General features: G+C 36.4%; 1 protein-coding gene across 25 annotated transcripts in view; it reads left to right on the forward strand.

The window, feature by feature from the left end:
- The first annotated feature begins 5,253 nt into the window (after nucleotides 1–5,253).
- LOC123006135 (twitchin) overlaps nucleotides 5,254–24,327 on the forward strand; it is a 37,198-nt gene continuing 18,124 nt past the window's right edge. The window contains exons 1-43 of one of the 25 annotated variants that reach the window (XM_044400353.1): nucleotides 5,255–5,425; nucleotides 5,671–6,030; nucleotides 6,166–6,187; nucleotides 6,437–6,599; nucleotides 7,124–7,265; nucleotides 8,073–8,208; nucleotides 8,264–8,467; nucleotides 8,521–8,822; nucleotides 9,012–9,235; nucleotides 9,287–9,865; nucleotides 9,918–10,097; nucleotides 10,152–10,415; nucleotides 10,475–10,585; nucleotides 10,657–10,770; nucleotides 10,845–10,898; nucleotides 10,954–11,004; nucleotides 11,059–11,127; nucleotides 11,184–11,234; nucleotides 11,297–11,359; nucleotides 11,440–11,475; nucleotides 11,565–11,900; nucleotides 11,977–12,042; nucleotides 12,310–12,390; nucleotides 12,614–12,691; nucleotides 13,247–13,282; nucleotides 13,363–13,500; nucleotides 13,729–13,902; nucleotides 14,202–14,381; nucleotides 14,485–14,529; nucleotides 15,615–15,762; nucleotides 15,813–16,049; nucleotides 16,100–16,236; nucleotides 16,361–16,486; nucleotides 17,281–17,364; nucleotides 18,049–18,174; nucleotides 18,225–19,275; nucleotides 19,323–19,838; nucleotides 20,145–21,344; nucleotides 21,394–22,002; nucleotides 22,059–22,361; nucleotides 22,410–22,691; nucleotides 22,747–23,349; nucleotides 23,399–24,286. In XM_044400353.1, the coding sequence (XP_044256288.1) occupies nucleotides 5,718–6,030; nucleotides 6,166–6,187; nucleotides 6,437–6,599; nucleotides 7,124–7,265; nucleotides 8,073–8,208; nucleotides 8,264–8,467; nucleotides 8,521–8,822; nucleotides 9,012–9,235; nucleotides 9,287–9,865; nucleotides 9,918–10,097; nucleotides 10,152–10,415; nucleotides 10,475–10,585; nucleotides 10,657–10,770; nucleotides 10,845–10,898; nucleotides 10,954–11,004; nucleotides 11,059–11,127; nucleotides 11,184–11,234; nucleotides 11,297–11,359; nucleotides 11,440–11,475; nucleotides 11,565–11,900; nucleotides 11,977–12,042; nucleotides 12,310–12,390; nucleotides 12,614–12,691; nucleotides 13,247–13,282; nucleotides 13,363–13,500; nucleotides 13,729–13,902; nucleotides 14,202–14,381; nucleotides 14,485–14,529; nucleotides 15,615–15,762; nucleotides 15,813–16,049; nucleotides 16,100–16,236; nucleotides 16,361–16,486; nucleotides 17,281–17,364; nucleotides 18,049–18,174; nucleotides 18,225–19,275; nucleotides 19,323–19,838; nucleotides 20,145–21,344; nucleotides 21,394–22,002; nucleotides 22,059–22,361; nucleotides 22,410–22,691; nucleotides 22,747–23,349; nucleotides 23,399–24,286 (10,522 nt within the window). In that variant the 5' untranslated portion in view covers nucleotides 5,255–5,425; nucleotides 5,671–5,717. Of the gene's footprint in view, nucleotides 5,426–5,670; nucleotides 6,031–6,165; nucleotides 6,188–6,436; nucleotides 6,600–7,123; nucleotides 7,266–8,072; nucleotides 8,209–8,263; nucleotides 8,468–8,520; nucleotides 8,823–9,011; nucleotides 9,236–9,286; nucleotides 9,866–9,917; nucleotides 10,098–10,151; nucleotides 10,416–10,474; nucleotides 10,586–10,656; nucleotides 10,771–10,844; nucleotides 10,899–10,953; nucleotides 11,005–11,058; nucleotides 11,128–11,183; nucleotides 11,235–11,296; nucleotides 11,360–11,439; nucleotides 11,476–11,564; nucleotides 11,901–11,976; nucleotides 12,043–12,309; nucleotides 12,391–12,613; nucleotides 12,692–13,246; nucleotides 13,283–13,362; nucleotides 13,501–13,728; nucleotides 13,903–14,201; nucleotides 14,382–14,484; nucleotides 14,530–14,895; nucleotides 14,935–15,074; nucleotides 15,123–15,614; nucleotides 15,763–15,812; nucleotides 16,050–16,099; nucleotides 16,237–16,360; nucleotides 16,487–17,280; nucleotides 17,365–18,048; nucleotides 18,175–18,224; nucleotides 19,276–19,322; nucleotides 19,839–20,144; nucleotides 21,345–21,393; nucleotides 22,003–22,058; nucleotides 22,362–22,409; nucleotides 22,692–22,746; nucleotides 23,350–23,398; nucleotides 24,287–24,327 lie in introns of all 25 variants that reach the window. The other 24 variants (XM_044400354.1, XM_044400352.1, XM_044400357.1 and 21 more) reach the window with 24 other exon arrangements.

The following is a 24,327-nucleotide window of genomic DNA, read 5'->3' on the forward strand; positions in this document are numbered from 1 at the left end:
ACACTTTTGAAATAATGCACTTTTACATAGTATATATCGTAGCGCCCTAACCAATGTTAATACTGATACTACTGCTAAAATATGAAAAATAATAAAATTGCCAACCTGTCACAGATTCTTCTTTAAGACAGAAATCAAATATTTGTGACCTATTTCACTTTAAAAAAGGCCGTTGCAACGTTGCGAGTGTGGCAATAGAAAAGTCCCGAGGTATAGATTGACTAAAGCAAAGACTAATACTTTAATTTTATTTTTTTTTTAATACAGAGTGATTTTAATAGTTGTGCAGAAATTTTAAGAGGTGACAGTGTAAGGTCTAAAAAAGTCAAAATAACTAAACTTGCCTCATCCGAAACACCATAAACTTGTAGTCTCGGTGATATAGTGCAATCTCGATTTTAACGTTGAAATATTCGTCAAAAAAACGTAATATAAATAAAGCTTTTATCTTTTACTTACTTCAAAGTTTATATTGCTAAGTCGGTGACATTTGATGTAGTAGGTATCTTTGACAAGAAATTTTGATCCAAAATTTTTATTTTTTAAAATTCCTGGACACGTTTGTGGCTGTTTTTCTGCTTTGAACTAATTTTTTTAAATAATGTAATAGATTTTGAAGAACTAACATCAGAGATTCTATATTTGTTTACAATTTTTTGTTGGTGAAGTTTAAGGCTGCGCTTCAAATTGAAATTCATTCGACGACTAAAACCCTAAAAGATTTGGCCGAATCAAGTTGAGTTATTTTCGCATCGTTTGTCATCTACTTTCACTCCTAAAAATTTCTGCACAATTATTAAAATCATCCTGTATATTGTTGATAGCAAATTGTATAAACTTTTAATTTTAGAAAGTTATTTTAAATCATTCGCTCGGTGCATTGTATTTACCCTGTGAAATTGTGTGCAATGAAAGATGCAGAAAAAATAAGTGAAAATGCTTTCTTTATGGACTTACATTTTGAAAAGATCAAACATACTGAAATATCCTTTCAAACTCTGGTCGGTATAGGCATCAAGGTTGTGGAAACTGAAGAATAAATGAAAATTTCAACCTCAGTCCCATTTATGAAATAAAAAATAATGAAAATATTCCGCTAAATATTTGTGGAAGTTAGACAAATAGTAATTTTACATCATCAAGTGCCCGGCATCTTTCACTTTCCCTTGCAGCTGTCTAATCAACTTAGAAAACTTTATTTACGTCAGAATAAGGAAAAAATTATAGTAATACTGTTTGTCTTAAAGTTGTTTAAAGCTACTTTAAAAATTTAGATTTTCGTTAATTAAAATAAGTACAGATAGTTATTTTTTGGAGTGTTTGTACTATTAAGATTGTTAGATGATAATTTTGAAATATGTAAATATAAATTTAATTTAAAAAATTGAGAAAGAAACAGTTTCCTTCAATTACAAATAACTAAAAACAACACAATTTCAACCATTTTTTTGTAACGTGTTCCAATTTCATCCGCTTATTTATAAGCTATAAACCTCAACATTATTTTCTTTAGCAAACAAGCTTACAAGTCTCCCATAAAGTATAAAAAAAAGATATGAAAATGGTTCTATTTTTCGGTAATGAAGCAGCTGTCAAAACAGCAACGATCTTATTTTGAGAGTAATATTCGTGACCCTCAACATATTCTCAGTTTTATTAGATAATTTAATTCAGCTTTCATTTATAAAAAGCTCAGATTGTGTGCCAAAATGTGAAATGGTAGAGTTAGTACGTTAGCATTACAATAATAATTTAAAGCTTACGAAATATTACTTTTGCACATATGAAAATTTTGCCATGATTTTGTATGATTTTTTTCCTGACAACTAAAAGCTTTCAGTATTCTTTATGCTTTGTTTTTTATGTAATTTCAAGAAACATTGCAGTAATGTTGCAAAATAACATGGAAATGTCTAGCAATGGCAAAGTGGACACTATTTTCAACACGATTTATTAATATCTCCAGAAAAATACCAGATATATCTGATCTACTTTCGACAAATGTGAAATCTTTCGGTTTTTGGTTTCTAACAATTGAAACGAAAAAACCGTCTATAATTACCCCTGCATTTGTGTCCTACATTTATTTTAAGAAAACATATTGCTGGGTGAAATAAAGCTAAAGTTTATGTTGCAATGGCATCTTTCAAATCAAAATGAGTTTACTGGTACGACAAACGTATCACCCAGATTATTTTATATCCCGTTTAAATTTATCGTGGTGATGGCATTCCACTCTAATTTCGCTGTTTGAACCGAAATGAAAAATTGTTTTCGGAAATTGCTGTTATATTTAACCGGACTTTTCACTAGTCGATCGAAATATAGTAAAACATTTATTAAAAAACTATTTTAATCGTAATGGAAGCGCTGAAAAAAATGCGATATGATTAAGTCTAAAAAATATTATTTACGAAAGCAATGTTGCCAAAGTCTTTTGCAAACTTCTAACATAGTGGCCAGGTTAAATATAGACCGTGTGCTAATTTGAGGAACACATCGTCCTACTGAAATATCTAACACACGCCCTCTTAAACTGACGTTCTCCTCCTCAAATCGAGGATACCAATATTTCTTGACAACTTTGTTTAACACATTTGAACAAAATATGAGTGCCAGTGTCAGCTGCGCACTATGCACGCCACTGGACGCACTCACATCAGCGCAAATTTGTAATGTTACGTCTCTTTCTTAAAAAGTTTAAAAGTCGCGAATTAAAATAGCTCATATTTGTTGGAATGTATGAAATGAGATATAAAAAATAAAAATATAAGCAAAATTTGGCAAGCAAATGATTTTAAAGTTAGAAAACGATTAAAAAATAGACGAACTAATATAATGATTTGTAAGGAAAGACGAAACCTCATGTCGAAATTATTTTTAAACAAGTAATGACAGTGGTAATGATACTAAGGAAAAACATTTGGCTCATTAAATTTGCTACTCAATACTGTTATAAATAGTTTTATAAATAAATAAACACAACACCTACAGGAACTGGTTCATTTAGGCAGGTTAGAAAAATATTTGAGCTCTCTGATGAACGGCTCTAACAAACAACATGCATGTTTTTACTCAAAACTTAATATAAATTTAGAATAAGAAAATAAATATTCATAAAAGTGCTTTTTCGTCTTTTAATAACAAAACTTTTTTCCTGATACTAATAATTTACGAAATCCTTCCAACAATAACACGCATCTTGACAGATACAAATATTTTTACATTTTCAAACTCAATCCGGGACCTTCTCATTACAAAAAAATCCTAAGAACCCCACAGGCCAAAAACTAAACAAATTAAACTTTATTATTCTAAAATATCGACTCGTCAACAAATGAGAAACAATTTAATGGCTCTCGCTTTATTTATACCCCAAACTCAACAAACGAGCCATTGGGACATCACGAACGACTAAGCCATCCAAAAATATGACACCAATAATAACCGACAAAAATTGGCACTTTAAATTTTTATATCTCAAGAGTCTATCGTCAACAGGTGAAGATAATTAATTTAGTTACCTAAGAATCGAATCCTCGACCTGCAACGATATTTCAAATTTGCACACAAAGCGTTGTTTCTGATTGACATAAGTATAACTTTTTTTTAATTTGACTTTTTACTAAATTAAGCCCCTGTTGTTGTTGTTCTTACTTAAGCTATAAATACTAGTTTAAAATTAGTTAGACTTTTGTACGTTTACTTTTCTTAAACTATTCATTTGAGAAGTTTAGGAATTTAGCAAAATTTCTTGTTTTTTTAGTAATTATTATAGAATCACGATTTGTTTGTAGCGCAGTAGAAACCTGATTTTACTCGAGAATTCTACTCAGAAAACATAACTTTGAATTAAAAATATTTGAAAAACATGTATCTTTTAATGTGTGCCAAAAAACATTTTAGATGTATATCTGATCTACCTCTAGGACGTACAGCATCTTGTGATTCTCTGAAAATTCTTGTAAATATTATTGTAGTATTGTAATGTAATTTTAAATAAATAACTGGTATATCTACATTTTTTTGTTTTTATAGTTTTAACTCATTACTCATTAGATTTAAAATAGTCCTCTTTGACACTTACAAAGTATTAAAGTATTTAGAAGTGTTTGATAACTTGCTAAATGGCTCCAGCTGACTGGTATTAATACTTTGGTTATACGACTATTTCCAAAAATACAAATTTTAATTCATGCGTATGTTTGATCCAAAAATAGAAATAAAAAAAATAGAAGTTTCGAAAACAATCTGTTGGAATGTTTATAATTTTGGAATAAGAAAGAAGCCGCGTTGAAGTCTTATTAAAGGGAGTATAAGACTGGTGAAAGATGTATTTTTGCAAGCGTATTAGTTCTGGGTAAATGTAGGTTTCTAAGCCGTTAAAATACTATTAATGTAAACAGTGTTGATTCTGGTCAATTAGCTAAAGGGAGTGTGGGGCGCCAGCGTCGGAGATGCAGGCGTCGGTCTCCCAGTAGATACGATGCAGCGTCGTGGGGCGGTACTCCGACGCCGAGCGCCTAAGCTTAAGTCGTCGCTTGAACGGCTACTGTCGTTCATACTCGAGCCGTGCCGCCCTATATGGCTTGGCATGACTCTCGCCTATGTATAAGATTACATCTCTTTTTCTTTGCTCTCTTCTAAAAATACTTGAGCCCACGGTTATTTCGAGAGAATTGTATATATGTTTTCTTATAATGAGAATCCCATATCACTTCCAACTGGACTTTAATATCGGTGGTTTGATTACACCACTTCAGTCTAAACAACGACATGTTTGTCGCACTTGTAAAGTTCTGTTTTGTTTCGCAATAAAAATAGCAAATTGTTCCTTGTAAAGCTGAAACGTGACTTGAGCCTAATAAGCAATGAATCAACAATGACTAGCGTTGGAGGAATGCGTTTGGACCTCCACCTGGCTTTACCAAAGGGACTAGTCATGCATTTTTCTGATGCACTCGAATAAATATAGCAATATGAAGCCCATTTTCGTCATTATTATTTTTGCATTGGCGCCTAACACCACGTATCCAGGTGTTGGGGAGTGAAGGTATAGGAATTCCTGTATGAGGTGATTGATGAAGTGGCGGTTTCGATTAGTCATTACAGGATGGTGGAGGTGGCTGAAAACCGTCGATCTGGAGGCTGTCGAGGCTGAGGGAAAGCGTCTCGACGCTCCGATTTAGAGTGGGGGCTAATGCGACGCTTGGCGGGGGCATCGTCATGCTCTGGTTTAGATTCGGGGTACACATTACACTCCTTTAGTCAGTGCTTTGGAGGCCACGAAGCAACCTCTAAGAAAGACGAACGAATCGACGACGCGTTTGTGCGACGGGACGACCCAAGTGTACACGCGAAAACGCGAACTGTGTGTGGTGAAGTGAAGTGCTGAGCTGTTGAGCTTCTGCACCATTTTCAAGAAGTAAGTTGAGTGAGTGCTGAAGTGTTGTGTGCTCCAGGATACACAAAAGGGAATACGCGATCTTTTGATTTGAATTGGGACACCTCCTGGTGCTCAAGTTATCTGGGTTAAAGCCGCGGGTCCAGTAGATTCGGTAGTTGTAGTAGCTATAACAACTTCATTGGAAGAAGTTGCAGCACGTGACACATTATTATAATTTAGATCAGTTCTAGGTCTTAAAAATAAGTTGCTTAAACGGGTTTTAGGGCCGGGTTAATGTCCTCGATTTCGGGATAATCAAAATACAGAAAGCATGGGAGTGGCAGAAGATTTCGCTCCCAGCTTCACCCAGAAACCACAGTTAAGACAAGAAGATGACGGCAATAAACTTATTTTCGAATGTCAACTATTGTCAAACCCAAAACCAGATATTCAATGGTTCCGAAGCGATACACTACTGTCAGAAGACAGTAGAACCAATATCAAAATACAGTCAATAGGAACAAACAAATTTCTTGTGGTTCTTGAGCTTGACGATGTTATCGAAACAGATGCCGGCCTTTACAAGGTCAAAGCAAAGAACAAAATGGGAGAAGTTGCAGCTTCGATCAATCTCAACTTCAGTCGTAAGTGACCTAAATTCTCACTTCTAGATCAAATTATAGCCTAGTTCATCAAAATTAATTCAAAGGTTATTATTTGGTCTAACAAATTCTCCTTTGCTCCACCAACAAAATGATGACAACATTTTTCTTTTTCAGCTATGGATGAACCGAAAGAGAAGTAAGTAAATTAAAAAAAAATATTTCGAAATAGTTTTGGTCATGCAGAAAGATGATTCTACCTACGCATGAAATAACAAACTTTTGCCAAAATTTGGCCTCCACAATTACTCACCTCTCTTGGATACGTAACGTTTACGTCACGGGTCATGTTTCGATTTTAACTTACCACAACATTGTCAATAGTTAAAATTAACTTTGTTCTATAGCTTGAAGTAAAAATCTCATAAATTTATGCAATTTTGCACAGACAAATCGACGGTCTTGCACCAACATTCGCGAAGAAGCCGAGTATTCGACAGGAGGAAGATGGAAAAAGACTTCTTTTCGAATGTAGAATTCAAGCAGATCCACGCCCTACTGTCAGTTGGTTCCACAATGCCAACCCCGTACATGAAACGCCACGACACAAGGTACCTAAATTCTTACCCTACTCCGCAAACCCTGACACCGTTCTCATGCAAGCATTTTTTCACTTTAAACGACTATTTTCATAGACAATTTATACGCTTACATCTTGGCAACATGTGCGTTCTATTTTTGCATGCATCACATCTACATATGACACCTGCTGTTTTTCCCTTTGCACGTTCTTGCACATACGCAGCAACTTTTACCAATTAATACCAGTATTGTCTCTACCACTAAAAATTTTCATAGGCAGTGGTTGTGAAACAATATCGCTAAAGCCAACTTCTCAAGAATGATCAAAGACGAAGAACCATCTTCTAATGGTCCTTACTTGTGTACTAACATGACTTAAGTATTGTCGTTAATGTTAAGTTATAAATAAATGGATGGAAATCGATCGATGAATGAGTATATAAATAACATCGTGAGAGAACGAAAGTTGATAAATAATTAGTTCGTAATTCTTTGTGACTAACGTAGCAAAATAATCGCGTGGATTAGTAACGTGAATTTGGTTGCGTTTCAGTTGAGGATAGATAAAGATGGCCACTCGTATTTTGCAACCCTTGAAATAAAAAATGTCACGGTTGAGGATGCTGGCAAATACAAGGTGACTGCAAAGAATGAGTTGGGCGAAAGCAACGCGACGATCAGCCTCAACTTCGATAGTAAGTTGTGTAAATTTTTGTGCTTTGTATCGTTGGTGCAAAAAAGCTTCAGTGAATGGGCGTTATAGTAATCTAAAAAATGATAACGACTTTAATTTAACAAATCAAAGCTTTACCAACTTGAGCTTATTATCGCTCTCTCATAGCTTCTTTGCAGTTTTATTATTTTTCTTGGCGGAAGGAAGAATACAAATTACACAAGTCCTTACAACGACTCTATTTCTCTTACACATAATACTTCCTCACAAACACTGCCACTGTTTAATAATACTTACTCATTGTAAATACTCCGATAGTTAGCAGCCACTCTTGGGGCCAAGTAAGTCAGCACTCGTGCACAGTACAATGGACTAACCGAAGCTTAATCTCAGCTCAGCTTTTAATTTGCAGTTTTTTAACATATCCAATTCTAATCAGTGTACATTGCAATTGACGAGGAATTTTTGTGTGATTTATTACCTAAAAAGCTTAGAATAGAAATCAGGCTAGCTCTTTCCCCCAGAGCCACTTGTCTGCTATAGCTGGATAGTACGCCGGTGGCAAGATGATTTTATTTTAATTTTTAGCCCCCCCTGTGAGATTCTTCTTGGACACTTGTTAATTTTAACCATTTTTGATCATATCAAAGGCCATGTTCTTGCAAATGTGACACTTGTATTTCAGAGTCGTACCACACTGTATATCATTTTAACACTGTTAGACGTAACTATTAAAAGCTGAGCTTTTTCGGTGATCATTGTTAAGTTGCGCGAGTGTTGCTGGCTGTCCTTGTATAATGATAGCCAGTTTAGAAGAGTTTATGCACAGGCGATGAGGCTCCCGTGCCAGACAATGGCATCAAACCGACGTTCACAGAGCGACCTGTTATCCGACAGACTGATGATGGTACCAAGATTACCTTCGAATGCAGATGCGTCGGAGATCCCAAACCTGTTATCCAATGGTAGGTATTTCTCGACCATCGATACAAACAGACAAATGTAAAAAAATAATCATAGGTTCCACGGCAGAGAAGAAATTCAGGAGAATAGTCGATACGTTATTTCCATGGTAGAGGACCAAAAACTTTATTTTATAGCGCGACTAGAGATCAACAACGTTAAAAGCACCGATAAAGGCGAATACCGGGCCATAGCGAAAAACATATACGGCCAGGGAGTTGCCACCATCAATCTTAATTTTGAGGGGGCCGCTAAGCCCAAGTAAGAGAAAGACTCTACTCGTCTTGATACCATAAAAATGGTTCCTTTCGCAGAATTCCAGACGGAAAACCACCACGATTCCCTAAGAAACCGACCATAAGACAAGACGGAGATGTCCTAGTGATGGAATGTCTTCTAGAAGCCAATCCAGATCCAGATATTACATGGTATCAAGGCGAAAATAGTATTGCAGACAGTTCGAGAGTACGCATGCTTCGGAAAACAACCGGCAAAGACACATATCTGCTTACTTTAGAAATATCAAACCCTACACGCCAAGACGGGGGGAATTATAGATGTAACGCTTTCAATGTTTACGGTGAAAGCAATGCAAACATAGCGCTAAATTTCCAAGGTATGCCGAGTAGGCATGAAGAGTCTCCCTCTATGTCTGTGAATTGTCGACGTTTCGATGTTATTTATCCTCCTCAAATCTGTTTCAGCCAATACCAGATCAATACGACCATTACAATAACTTTTGCATGAGCATGGCCTTAAACCAAAAGCCTTGTCTCTAGCACCTCGTAACTTCTTATGTTTCCAGGTGGAGACAATGCCGCCGGTTTTGCACCTTCCTTCATCGAAAAACCCAAAATTATTCCAAACGAAAGCGGAACACTTATTACCATGAAATGTAAATGTAAAGCGAAACCTAAACCTGACGTGACTTGGTTCCGTGGAACCACTGTCGTTAAAGAATCATCTAAAATTAAAATTAAAACGCTTGATGTAGAGGAAGATATTTACGAACTTTCTTTAGAAATCAAGGTATAAAAAAAAACAAAACCACAACTCAAATAATTACGAAATTTATTAAAGGATCCTGCTGGAGCTGACGGTGGTACCTACAGATGTCATGTCAAGAACGAATTTGGAGAAAGCAATGCCAATCTCAACCTGAACATTGAGGCTGAACCAGAACCAGAAGGAGACGGACCTACATTTGTAGAAAAACCAAGAATAACTTCACACCAAGGCGGAAAACTTGTTATTATGGAATGTAAAGTACGTGCTAATCCAAAACCAACCATTGTTTGGTACCGTGAAGGTAAACAAGTGACCGAATCGTCAAAAATAAAAATAAGCTTCGAAAAGGTCGAAGAAGACGTCTATTATATTAAACTTGAACTTAAAGATCCCGGAATTGAAGATTCTGGGCTTTACAAATGTAATATTAAAAACACTCTAGGTGAACTAAATGCCAATTTAACCCTCAATATTGAAATTATCCCAGTCATAAAAGAAAAACCGAAAGTTATCAAAATTATCAAAAAACGAACTGTTATTGTTGAGTGCAAAGTTCAGAGTAAATTTGCACCTGACTGCACTTGGTTTAAAGAGGCAACTGCCGTTAAAGAAGATGCTAGACATAAAGTTTTAGTAGAACAAGTTAAAGATGTAAGTTAAAGAAAACAAAAAACTTTTAAATTTACGCAGGTGATAATTTTAGGGCGAATTTGCAATTAAATTGGAAATTTCTGAAGTTAGCAAAACAGATAAAGGTTTGTATAAATTAGTAGCAAAGAATGAGAAAGGCGAAGCTACTTCACAAACGGTCGAGGTAACAGAATTACCTCCGGAAGAGAAACCAAAAGGTGAAAAACCAAAACTCACAAAATTGACCAATGTCGTACGTCGCAAAATTTTAATCGTTTTGATTTCCTTATAACTCAAATGATTCTAGAACGTTGAAGAAGGCAAATCAGCTGATTTCATTTCTTCACTCAAAGTCAGCGACAAATCAGTTACAATCACTTGGTATAAAAATTCGACAGTTATCAGAGAATCGTCCGATGTCAAAATTACATTCGATGGTTCCACAGCTCACCTCAGTATTACAACTTGCAAAGTGTCACATTCTGCTACTTACAAAGTCGTAGCTAAGAACGAATTCGGAGAAGATGAAGCTTCAGCTGTTCTGACAGTTACGGAAAAGAAAGAAGAAAAGGTAAGTGTTTCTCTTTACAATACGCACAATGACACATTTACACTATTTTGTACACAAAGAAACAAAAAGAAGAGAAACAGGAAATTGAGACAGAAGACGAAGAAGACGAAGAGGAAGAAGAAGATACCGACATTAAACAAATTACACGTAAAGACGATGTAAAACCTAAGGTATGCCACACTCCACAATACACGAATAATTGTTTCTTGTTATTGTATTTGTACTAATTGATTTTTCTTAGAAGGAAGAAGAGGAGATTAAAAAGAAAGAAGAGAAGAAAGTCGAAAAGAAAGAGGAGAAAAAAGAAGAGAAAAAGGTTGAGAAGAAAGAAGAAGCCAAGAAAGTCGAAAAGAAGGTAATAATTAGTAATAATTATCATGTTCTATATGTTATCCTTTAATGTTTTAACTCTCGTTGTAATGTAATTAGGAGGAAGCTAAAAAAGTTAACGATGTTGGTAAAAATGCTGTTGAAAAAATTGAGGTAAGTTAAAATTCAAAGTTTTGTCCGTTTTAAATGAATGTTTTCGATAATTTAGGAAACCAAAGCAGCAACTAAAAAATCTGAAAGAAAGACATCAGTACAAAAGGTAACCGAATACAAAAAAAAAATTGTATGATAATACATGTTTGTGTCTGTCTAGATCGAAGAATTCAAAAGTGAATCTCGTAGTGAATCTCGTAGAAGTTCTATTGTTGAAACTAGAGAACAGGTACATTTCATTTGTATTTTCGTTGTGTCCCTTGTCATTTACGAAAATATTTGTAGATCGTTCAAGACGGTGACAAAGTTTCTAGTCGTAGATCTTCCGTAACACAGGTAGAGTTAGCAATATGGTTCTTTTAATTCGTCATATTTTAAATTCGTGTTATTTTTCTTAGATTGAAGAGGAAACTAGAAGTCAATCTAGAAAATCCTCAATTGCAGACGAGAAAAAGAAAAAGGTATTTTCTCGCTCTTTCTTTAGCAAATCTTTGCTTATAATTTTCACTTGTGCATAAAATCTAATTTTATGTTTTATTAGGTACAAACCAAAAAATTGGAAACAACAGCTGAAGCGGTAAGTATCATAAATTGCAAAAATATGTTTCCTAGTTGTTGTCTTATCCCACAAATATGATTAATACAACTCTTCCATTGTGTATACAGTTGACACCAACAAACAACATTGAAGAAAAATCATTTGACACTAAAAAAACAGAACAAAAACTTGCACCCGCGAAAGAACCTTCAAAAGAACCTGAAAAAGTTGACACAAAACCCCAATTGAAAAAGACTGAACCTGAAAAGAAATCTGCCCTTAAAAAGGCAGAACCCGAACCTGAAAAGAAACCTGAACTCAAAACAAGAGCAGATCTTACGAAAAAGGTAACCGAAACTAAAAAAACAGAACCAGAAAAACCCAAAACACCCAACGCCAAAACTCCTGAGCTTAAAACACCCGAAATTATCGTTCCTGAAGAAGCCGAACGACGTCCTATTAAGGTACACCAAATTCAATGAAATTACAAAACATTTCTTTCTCTATTGCAAAAATAACCATCAATTCTTTTAACTTTAGCCTAAATACGATCCTTTGAAATTTGTCGAAGACAAGGAAATACCAGCAGCTCCTCAAACGCCCGTGGTAAAATTTTGAATTGGCCATTTCGGTAGAAAATTTGATTAGCAAAAAATGGTCAAAATATTTTACTGTACCAATATTCAAATCCCAAACTCCAAAAACATTTTGACCATACATCACAACAACACTATATCGCACCGCATTTTTTCGCAATTGCACACTTTTGACACTAATACATTAACATGAATCGCTGTCAGTCATTAAGATTTTGTGCACAGCAAAATTTCGTACCATTGTGATCAACCACTTCTTTAAATTGATTTCAATTAGGTACCTAAGTATGACCCAATGAAATTTGTCGAAGACAAAAAAGTGGACGAAACTTCAACTCCCAGTCCTCAAGCCAAACCGGTAATCAGAAAAGTTCAATTAAAATGCACCAAAATTACACAAAATATTGTAAAAGCAAAGTTACACGACCACACATGCACTTAAAAGAGGGATAAATAAGTTTAAGTATATTATTTAAAGAATGTGTTTTGTCCACGAAAGCACAGCTAAATTTGTCGCACTTTGCACCTAACGCAATGAATTTTGTATATTCGATAGTATTTTTATTAAAACCTTATTTAAGGTTCGGAAATACGATCCAATGAAATTCATTCCGGATGACGACGTACCTACCACACCTGAAGTGCACCAAAAGCCTGTGGTAATAAAAAGTGACAAATACAGTAGATTTGGTTTAAAAATAATTCATGGTCAAAATATTTACTGAATATTTTTAGAATAACCTCTTTACTATTTTGACCATACAAATTAAAACTGTAGATACTTAACATTTTTAAATTTCTAGTAAATACGCACCATAAGCACACAGCTGTTTTGCACAAACACCAATTGTTAGACTTACACACTTATCAAATAATTATTAAGGGTACCTAGATACGACCCTATGAAATATGTTGAGGACAAGGAAATTAGAATTAGCACAACAATCAACTTTCCTGATTAATTAAACTTGGTAAAATGTTATTATCAATGTTATATATCAATGGTCAAAATATTTCTCATTAGACATTTTTTCTGAAATGATTTTGATCATCCATTCATAAATCACACTGCACGCAACTTATTTACTCGCACTACTTTGGCACACTTGATTTAACCCCAACCCCCTCTTATAAAAAAAATATGTTCGATGTTCGACACTGTCTTATTCATTGTTCTAATACCAAATTTTATGTTCCATGTGTTCCATGTGCAGAATGAAGCAAAAGGGAACGAGAAAGTTGAATTAAAGGTGAGTTATGTTTTATTTAGTTTTATTTTTACAATTTAAATAAAAACGGGGAAGGAACTATAAATATATAATTTATGTAGCAAACTGATGAGAAAGTAAAGAAAAAAATTCCTCCTAAAACTGAGGTCAAAACAGATAGTTTTTTGAATATACAGTTGAAACCTGTAACTAAAGAAGCCAAAGAAGCTGAAAAGGCAAAACTAGAAGTTGAGTTGAAGGTAACAGGAAGCTCATGTAAACTTATCCGTACTCTATTCTATCTCTACTCCTTTCTCATGTGTCTAAAATCGTGCTTGGAACGTCTATGTTCTTCGCATTATTAAATCGGCTTTCTGTACTCTTTCTCTTGGTATCTATAACTTTCATAGAATCTTTTGTACATAAAAATGTGTCTTTTCTGTGCTTTTTGTACTGTGGAAATTGAGGTTTTGTATTCGTTTTATTAGAAAACCGGAGAAAAATCAAAAACCAAAACGGTTGCCAAGAAATCAACAGCAAGCAAAGATGAGGATATCGAAGCTTGGCAAAATATTCCCGATTATGAAAGACCGGTTCTTGAGAAATACGAGCCAGGCGAACATCCAGAATATGCTGGTAGAGAGAAAACGAAATTGAGTAAGGTGAGATTTGGGAGCTTTCGCAAATATAATTCTCCTTGGACCTATAAATGGAAAAGCGTCGCTAATTATGAATTCCTAGTGCTAAATATGAATCAAGTGGAATGTAGGGATACTAATTAACAGCACCCTATATATTCTTGGCAATCATTTGATCATCTGTTGATGCAAAATAAAAGCATTTATAACTACATTTTATAAAAGAGGCTTTAGTTTGATTTTGGCTCGCTTTCATATTTTTTCCTGAAGCTTCAGCAGTTAGTAATAAATCGTCAGTTGCTTGAAGCTTTTCGTTTGTGCAGGACAAGCCGAGTCTTCCCCAAATCAAAACACCAGAAGCACCAAAAATCGCTGTTGTTAAAGAGAAAACTCCGGAACCACGAAAACAGTCTTTAGAGCCCAGCGGGCCGCCAAGCCGACGTGGCTCGTTGATTCCTCCAGAGGCTATGACCCGGAGAGCCAGTCTCATCATATCAGACGAGGTATACTTTTTGCAAATGATTTTCCTTTCCTTTTTTAGCCCCCGGAGACAGGAAACGTGGTAGTAGTAGTTTCCCTTGTAAATGTCTTGATTTTTTCTCATAGGAACATAGGAAACTTCGACCGGGAGAGGTTCTGGAGGAGAAAAAGGTAACCGTCTTTCGATCAATGATCGTACGCCTGCCTCATCTAATCAACAATCAAATGGAAACGCAGTGCCGTTTTGTACGCTTTGAGTTTTTCACATTTTCCCACGCATGAGTCGAAAATGTGAAATCGATTTATTTACAACACTCAGCAACAGCGCTGCACAATTTTAACTAGGTTTCGTTGCAATGTTAATGATCGATGATCTTTGTTATGTCCAAGCGCATGATGTACTATCACACGTGCAAAAAGGCAATTACAGCTCACCAGCAGGCCATGACCATTTGCAGATCGTCGAGTATGTGCCCAAATTTTTTATATGTACAATCTGTATAAACAATTCTTTAAATTATTGCGTTATGCCAACAGGGAGGAAAATTGCGTCCCGGTGAAGTACTCGATACTAAGGTGAGGTTTGTGTTCGAAAACACAAAACTGACCTTGGGTTTGGCACCAGAAACAGTGCCAAACAGACTTAACACCATTTTTAATATTAATTTTTATTTTGCTTCTTACAATTTTATTTAGTTTGTTTTTTTTATTTAAAGCCGAAAAGTAAACGACCGGGACAGTTGCAAGATCCGAACGAAAAACAGGTTAGCGCGGAGAGAGTAGTTTAGAACAGTCCAAATAAATTTATGTTTGTGTCTAACGATTTTTAGAATCCTCGAATAGTATAGAAGTCTTTTACGTGTCGGATTTCAAAAACCTGTAATTAATCTATGTTTAGTATAGAGAAGTGTCTAATTTTCCAAGGAGATCCATGTTCGAGATTAAATATTTTTCTTTTCTTTTTTATTTTTTCTTATTATTTTCATTTTATGTTTCTTAGAGACTGACTAAAACAAAGCTGCTTTAGTTTAGTCTCTAACTTTTCCGTATAAATTGTGGCTAATTTGTGTTTTTTTTGTAATTAAAAATTGCGCCTCGTAGAAGAAGAATAGAGCGTATCTATGTATAATTTAGTGTACATACTCGCTACTTAATACAGCTATGCTACAATTAACGCTACAACTAAGCTTTCTTTGTGACAACATAACAAAAGCTCTTTAAAGAGAATGAAGATGATAATTAATGATATAATTTAGCGTCGCCGCCCCAGTTCCGACGTCCGAAGGCCTAGTATTGCCGACATGGAAGATATGATTAATAAACCTTCAACACCCCTTAAACCTGTGGGACCAGGAGGACCCCCGAGTATTGTAGATGTGCAAGAGACTTACTCGGCTGTTGAAGGTGCTTAACTCTCGGAATGCAAAATCGCGATTCTAAAGAAGAATTTTTAGATCAAATCGCGTACCTCTTTGTACAAGTTGAGGGTAATCCTCCACCAACCTTCAAATTCTACAAAGGCATGACTGAAATTATTGAGGGAGGTAGATTTAAGTTCCTCACGGACGGAGAAACAAATACCATAACTCTCTGCATCCGCAAAGTAAAACCTAATGATGAAGGTCAATACAGAATTGTTGTTTCTAATATCCACGGTGAAGATTCTGCTGATATGCAGTTATATGTCTCGGGTACGTGCCGCTTTGCTATTGTTTTGGCTTGGGCTTAACTTTTCGGACAGATTCCAGCGGTATGGACTTCCGTGCAATGTTGAAAAAGAGAAAGTATGCCAAATGGGGCGAAAACAAGGAAGATCCAGATTGGGGCGAGCTCAAAGAAGTTGAAAAGCCAATGCCAGTCTTGAAAAAAGTCGAAAAGGTCAGGTTGATTATCTATTTGATCGATTCTAAGATAGTAAAATTATTTTTGTACACTCCTCATTTTTATGGTTTTGGCAAATGATTTTTTCGAATTTTGCGTGCTGAATTTTTAACATTTATAGCCCCAAGGTGAAAAAATCACCGGATGGTTTGAAGAGGGTGGAATTGTTACTGTTTATCTCGAAGGAACATTAATTGCAGAAGCGCCAGCTGATAAAATTGGGACTGACAATTGGAGTTGGTTAAAGGTTCGGCTAGTTTCTCCCCACGAGCCCTCACCAATCACCAAAAGCCCGGCCTCAAACATGTCCTTTTCAACTCTGGATTTATGAAAATAACTCCAGTTTTGTTTAAAATTTTTATAACAATCCCACAATCGGCCCGAACCGATCCTGTCGACAACCTTTAGCCAAAACTGATTTTTACAGGCGATGTGTTATAAAGATGTGTCTCCATATCGATCGTTTTTTAGGGCTATAATTTTATTTTTCAGTTTTGGCCAGCCAGAGGAGTTTATCTGATTGTGTATCGTCTTGTTTTTGTCCTTGTGGTTGTCTGTGTTTAGTCGAGTGAGTAAATGAGCTTTTTCATTTATTTGCCTTCTGCTTCTTCTCTTGACTATGCTTTACTATATCTTCATTTCACAGAATGCCTTTTCAAACTGCAAAACACGGTTTTCTTTGGCGGGATCTATTCCAGATTGGCCTAAGCTCAAGAAAAGAGAGGTTTTAGCATGTTTAAAAATTCTTTTTTCTAGATGTGATCTTTGTCTTTTATATTCTTATTTTATTTAGCAGGCTTTGCTTCTTTGGAGACGCATCTCTATAGCTTCCAAACTCATTTGTAGTTTAGATTTTCTATCCTCTCTTCTTTCTCTATACTATCATCCTTGACTAACAATTAATTTTATTGTAGTGATTAATTTATGATCGTAGATTACTAAATTTGACTATTTTCAATTTTCTTTCTCTTTCAAATAACTAGTAGAAATACTCAATGTGCTGTAGATATGCTTGATGGCTCAGGTTGTACTGCTTTTTAGGAACTTTTTCTAATTCAGCGGCGACCGTCGCTAGTAGAAATTGTAGACGATTGGCCGAAACTAGTGGTTCGTGAAAAAATAAAGGTTGGCATTAAATTAGTTTGAGGTTTTCTGCCAATTAATTTACACGCTTTATCAGACAACTTAAAATGTGATTTATTTTGACTAAACACAGCTACACTATCGCTTACTTCTATTAAATATCTATGCTCAGCTTTATTTCAGCTCTTCCTACTTTTGCATGCTTTTTTGTCAGAATGAAAGGTGAGAATGAATGGTTCCGATGTTAGGTTTAGGCGTAAACTGAAAGTTTTTCTTTATAGAACCCTGTATCCTCCAGAAGGCCTTCATTGGCTGAATTAATACCAGACTGGCCCATTTTACATCACTTTGAGAAAAAGGAGGTTGGATGACAGAAACGTCTCTCTCTTTGATGTTTTTCTTAGATGTGTTGCACGTTGTGTTCCACACCATACACCATCCTTTAGTCTCCTTTAGAGATTAACGTCTTGCCTGATTCTAATACTCCAAATTAGATGTTGTTTTGCATCGTGGGATATGATCTTGATTCTAATTTATTTTGTGTACATACTTATTTTGATTTTTATCGACGTTTTTTCGATTTTGAGTCTTCAATTTTTACAGCGCACTTTTTGACAAGCGACTTCAATTTTTGAGAGCAGTCTCAACGTGTAAAATATTTTTCTCGATGTATATAACCAAAACTTCTTAAATAAATACTCACTTGCCATTTTCTTTCTATTATAGAAACAAGAATCGTTCCTAAAACCTCTTGTTGACAAATATGCCAAAGAAGGAAAAGATAAAAAAGTCGTATTTGAAGCAGGCTTTTCGAAACCAAACTGCAAACCAAAATGGTTATTCAGAAAAGACGTAAGACAACTACCCTCTTATCAGAAAAATCGTAATTACCCCAATTCTAGGAGCTTTTCCAAGGTGCTAAATATAAGTTTAAAAATGAAAACGAAATTTATCAATTGATTATCATGAACCCCAAAGTGGAAGATAGCGGAAAATACAGCATTGAAATTGGTGGAGTATCATGTACGGCTTTCCTCAACGTTGACGAACCAGATCCTTCTTACACTTTCACAAAACAACTTAAAAAGAAATACGATGGATTCACTAAACACGAAGTTCAACTCGAATGTGCAGTCAGCAACAGTCTGGCTATAGTAGGATGGTACAAAGGAACAACAAAACTCGAAGACGATGAAAAATATGTCATTTCAAAAGACATCAGCGGAAACTGTCGTTTGACAATCAAAAACGCTGACTTTGTCGACGCTGGAGAATATTCCTGTAAACTCGAAAAACAAACAGACAAGACCACCACCAATGTTAACATTGTTGAGTATCCCTACAAATTCGTCAAAGTCCTTAAACACCAACAACACGTTGAAAAAGAAAACATCACTTTTGTATGTGAACTTGACGATGCAGGTGGTGACGTAAAATGGTTCAAAGGCGAACAAGAAATCAAACCTGACAAAAGAATTAACATTATTAAAGATGGACGTAAATGCAAAATGGTCATCAAGGACGCAAAAGTTACAGACGCTGGAATGTACTCTTGTGTTTCTAATGCCGATAAAACTGAAGCCGAATTAGTTGTCAATTATTTGAACCGTTTCAATAAAAAATTAAAGGATACGGAAGCTGTAGAACGAGAAAAATTAGTTTTGGATATTGAGCTCCAAGATCAAACTGCACCAGCTGTTTGGACTTTCAATGGAAAACCAATTGAGCCTTCTGAGAGAATTGAAATCAAAAATCTTGGTGGTGGTAAACACCAGCTGGTCTTCAATCGCCTTGAAATGGAAGATGATGGTGAAATTATGTGCGAATCAGGAAAACTGACCTCGTCTATGAAACTTACTGTCAAAAAAGGTGAAAGTAAACCAATGATTGACTTCCCTGACACATTTGAAGCACCTGCAAATCGACCAATCACGTTCCAAGTACCATACAAAGGTAATTTTTTGTGCCGTCTTGTGTGTAGTATTTAATTCCCTTTACAGTTACTGGAACTAGGCAAACACAGGTGGAAGCAAAACTTGTCAAAGACGGAAAAGTTCTTCCGTTGAAAGAAGTTGAAGTAATAGTACGCGAAGAAGAAATTACTTTTAAAATCAAAAAGCCCGCAAGAGAACAGTCTGGAATGTATCAAATCAAAGTATCAAATGGTCAAGGTGAAGACGTTAAAGATGTTAACTTCATAATGCAAGACGTACCGTCTCCTCCACTGGATGTTAATGTTACTGATGTTTTTCAAACATCGTGTCAAGTATCATGGAAACCATGCAAAGATGATGGTGGTTCTCCTCTTCTCCATTACGTGGTGGAAAGACAAGATCTCAGCTTGAAGGCTGGTTGGGAAAACGTTGGTGAAGTTTCACCAAAAGATAAAACCACGTACAAAGTCGAAGGGCTCACACCTAAGAAAGAGTACAAATTCCGTATTCGTGCTGTCAACAAACTCGGCAGTAGTGAACCGGCACTTTTCGCCAAACCTGTACTTGCAAAAGATCCATGGGGTAACATAAAATTAACTTTTCTAATATTTTTTTGCTTTCTCTAGGTTTTTCATGTGTTTTACTGACTGATTTTATATTAATTATGCGAATTAATTCACAGTGTTGATTCAGTGCTGAAACAGATTTTTACACATTGATTTTTGTTTTTACACAAGAATAGGCTTAAGAGGAAGAATTTATAAAATCGAAACGTCAGCACATATTTTTTAAAACGTCAAAACGTCGACAATTGCGACAATTAATTTATATTTTCAGGATCGAGACAATACAATTTCAACAAATCTAATATCAACTTGTTTATTCCAGATGAACCAAGTAAACCTAAAGATGTTGAAGTTGTTGATTGGGATAAAGATCATGCTGATCTTAAATGGTCTAAACCGGACAGCGACGGTGGTGCACCAATTACTGGTTACGTAATTGAATTCAAAGAAAAATTCGCAAAAGACTGGTCTAAAGGTATCGAAGTACCTGGAGACCAACTTTCCGGAACGGTTCCAGGACTCAAAGAAAACAGCCAATACGAGTTCAGAGTTCGAGCTATCAATAAAGCCGGCCCTGGAGAACCAAGTGATAGTACAAAACCAATCATTGCCAAATGTAGATTCGTCAAACCGTTCATTATTGGCAACGACCTAAATCCCATAATCATCAAAAAGGGACAAACCGTCAAATATGACATAAAATACGGCGGCGAACCCGAACCAGAAGTCAAATGGATGTTAGACAATACCGAAATTAAACAAGACGTAGAAGAAAGAATAACTATTGATAAATACGAACGAAACACTGTCATAACCGTCAGAAGATGTACCAGACTGGACAGTGGCAAATACCGCCTTGTCCTCACCAATAGTTCAGGCACTTGTGAAGGCTCAGCCGAAGTTATCGTTTTAGACAAACCAACACCTCCAAAAGGTCCACTCAAAGTCGAAGAAGTCCGTGCGACTCACGTTAAAGTCGCGTGGCAAAAACCAGAAGACAGTGGAGGCACCGAACTTACCGGTTATATTCTTGAAAAAATGGACATGGAAACTGGCAGATGGATACCAGCCGGCGAAGTTGGCCCTGATGAAAATTCCTTCACTTTCAAAGGACTTACACCTAAAAAGAAATACAAGTTCAGAGTTAGAGCTAAGAATAAGGAAGGAGAGTCTGAACCTCTTGAAACCGATGATGCGATCCTTGCCAAAAACCCCTATGACGAACCCGGAGCACCTGGCAAACCAGAAATTATCGACTATGATAATAAGAGTGTCACACTTAAATGGGCGAAGCCTGACAATGATGGCGGTCGTCCTATCACTCACTACACCATCGAAATGAAAGACAAATTCTCGCCTGATTGGTCCGAAGTTGCCAAAACTGAGGATAGCAACCCCGAATGTGTAGTCCAAAATCTGAAAGAAAACATGGTTTATCAATTTAGGGTGCGTGCACATAATAAAGCTGGCCCTTCGGTACCGTCCGAGCCGACAGATAATCATCTCTGCAAACACAGGAACTGTAAGTATTTTTCTAGAATCAAGTCGAGAGAAATAGCAATTGTTTCCAGTGAAACCCCGTATCGATCGCGAGACATTTAAATCGGTCATTATCAAAGCCGGTCGTACACATAAATGGTCAGTTGATATAACTGGTGAACCGCCACCGGAAAAGAAATGGGTCTGGAGAGATAATATTCCCTTAACAAATAGCGAAAGAATTAAAATCGAAAACACTGACTACCACACCGATTTTACTATTGTAAATGCAGCTCGTAGAGATACTGGAAAATATACTTTAACTGTTGAGAATGTAAACGGCAAAGATACAGAAACTGTAGAACTGACCGTTTTGGGCAAACCTAGTTCCCCTGAGGGACCATTGAAAGTTTCTGATATCACTGCGGAAAAAGCTAAACTTGGATGGCAAAAACCAGAAGACGATGGCGGTAGTCCAATCAAAGAATACGAAATTGAAAAAATGGACATGGCAACAGGCAAATGGGTACGTGTTGGTCGTGTGCCCGGCGATAAAGTAGGACCTGACGGAAAACTTGAATATGAAGTAACTGGACTAAATCCTGGATCAGAATACAAATTCCGCGTTACTGCTGTTAACAATGAAGGAGACTCAGAACCTCTAGTTTCAGATCGTAGTATTATTGCCAAGAATCCATTTGGTAAGACTCAAAAATATCTAGTTAATTGTTATTTTCCCTAAAATTGTAACATTTAGATGAACCTGGCAAACCTGGTACTCCAGAAATTGTGGACTATGACAACAAAGGTGTTAATCTCAAATGGGAGAAACCTACCAGTGACGGCGGGGCTCCAATTGAGAAGTACATCATTCAAAAGAAAGATAAGTACAAGCCAGATTGGGAAAAAGCTGCTGAAGTTTCTGGAGACTTAACAGAAGCTAGAGTAGAAGATTTAAAAGAACGTGGAGAATATCAATTCCGTATTATTGCTGTTAATAAAGCTGGTCCTGGAGAGCCGTCTGATGCCTCAAAAATGCAGATTATCAAACACAGATCTCGTAAGTTTTAAACAATTGTTACGATTATGATTTATTGTCAATTTTTAGTCAAACCGAGAATCGATAGGACGAATCTTAAGCCGATTTGTGTTCGAGCTGGTAAAATTATCAAATACGATATTGATGTTAGAGGTGAACCTCCACCGACAATCACTTGGTTCCAAAATGACAAAGAAGTTAAATCTGAAGGCAACATTGAGATTGTCAATGTAGATTATAACACTAAAATTACAATTAATAACTCTGTTCGTAAAAACACTGGTATTTATAAAATAAAAGCTGTTAATGAGCACGGCTCTGATGAAGCTGAAGTTGAAGTTACTGTACTTTGTGAGTATTTAACCGCTTTGCTTCGTAGAATTAGTGTACTAACTACCCTCCATAGCATCACCATCCAAACCTAAAGGACCACTGCAAGTCACCGACGTCGTCAAGAATGGCTGCAAACTGAAGTGGGAGAAACCCGAAGATGACGGTGGCAAACCAATAACCGGATACGTCGTCGAAAAATTAGATAAACAAACAGGTCGCTGGGCTCCCGTCGGACGCACAAACGATACAGAAATGGATGTAAAAGGATTAGTTGAAGGACACGAATACGACTTTAGAGTCAGAGCTGTCAACGATGAGGGAGAATCCGAACCTCTTGAAACAGATAAGTCTATAGTAGCAAAGAATCCTTACGATATTCCAGGAAAACCGGGAACTCCTGAAATCACTGATTGGGACGCGGACCGTGTCGATCTCAAATGGACCGCACCCAAAAACAACGGAGGTGCACCAATCACCGGATATGTCATCGAGAAAAAAGAGAAATTTTCTACTTCTTGGGATGAAATTCTCACAACAGATTCTCCAGCAACGGATGCACAAGTACCCGGACTCAAAGAAGGCAATACGTATCAATTCCGGGTCCGTGCTGTCAATAAGGCTGGTCCAGGAGAACCGTCGGATGCCACAGGACAACATGTTGCCAAAGCTAGACACTGTAAACTAATTGTTTTTTCTATTTTTGTTTTTCTTATTTGGCTTTTCAGTGCGTCCACTTATCAATCGCGAAAAACTACATACTGTCAAAGTACGTGCAGGCCAAGTTGTCAAATTCGATGTTGATGTGAAAGGTGAACCTCCACCGAAAATTACTTGGAGCTTTGCCAACAAACCTTTGGAATCCGGTGGCAATCTTAAAATCGAAAACGAAGATTACAACACTAAATTCACTCTAACAGACACTGTACGCAAACACACCGGAACTTACACAATCAAAGCAGAAAATGAGTCCGGCTTTGACGAAGCTCCAGTCGAAGTTATTATCTTAGACAAACCAGGCAAACCAGAAGGACCGCTCGATATTACCGGCGTTCACAAAGAAGGTTGCAAATTGAAATGGGAGAAACCGAAAGATGATGGTGGCCTTCCCATCACCGGATATGTTGTTGAAAAACAAGACGCTAGTACCGGCCGTTGGGTACCTGCTGGATTTATCGATCCGGACAAAACTGAACATGAAGTTACCGGACTTGAACCCAATAAAAAATACAGTTTCCGCGTCAAAGCTGTCAATGAAGAAGGCGAATCAGAACCTTTGGAAAGCGATACTTCTATTATCGCTAAGAATCCATACGATATTTCTGCTCCACCAGGGTTGCCAGAAATTGTTGATTATGACGAACATTCGGTTAAACTCAAGTGGGAACCACCTGTCAGAGACGGCGGAGCTCCTATAACCGGCTACATCATTGAAGCTATGGATAAATTCAGTGGACAATTTGTCAAAGTTGCTGAGGTAGGACCTCAATGTAACGGAACTGTCAATAAACTCGAAGAGGGTAACCAATATAAATTTCGCGTTCGTGCTGTAAATAAAGCAGGAACTTCTGATCCATCCGAACAAACCAATTGGCATACAGCCAAACCTAGATTCTGTAAGTTTTGTTTGTGGTTACAATTAAAAATTATTTGCATT

This window comes from Tribolium madens, unplaced genomic scaffold (genome assembly GCF_015345945.1).
Source record: "Tribolium madens isolate multiple individuals breed KSU strain unplaced genomic scaffold, Tmad_KSU_1.1 Scaffold_2;HRSCAF=44;Tcas5.2_LGX, whole genome shotgun sequence".
Taxonomy (NCBI): domain Eukaryota; kingdom Metazoa; phylum Arthropoda; class Insecta; order Coleoptera; family Tenebrionidae; genus Tribolium; species Tribolium madens.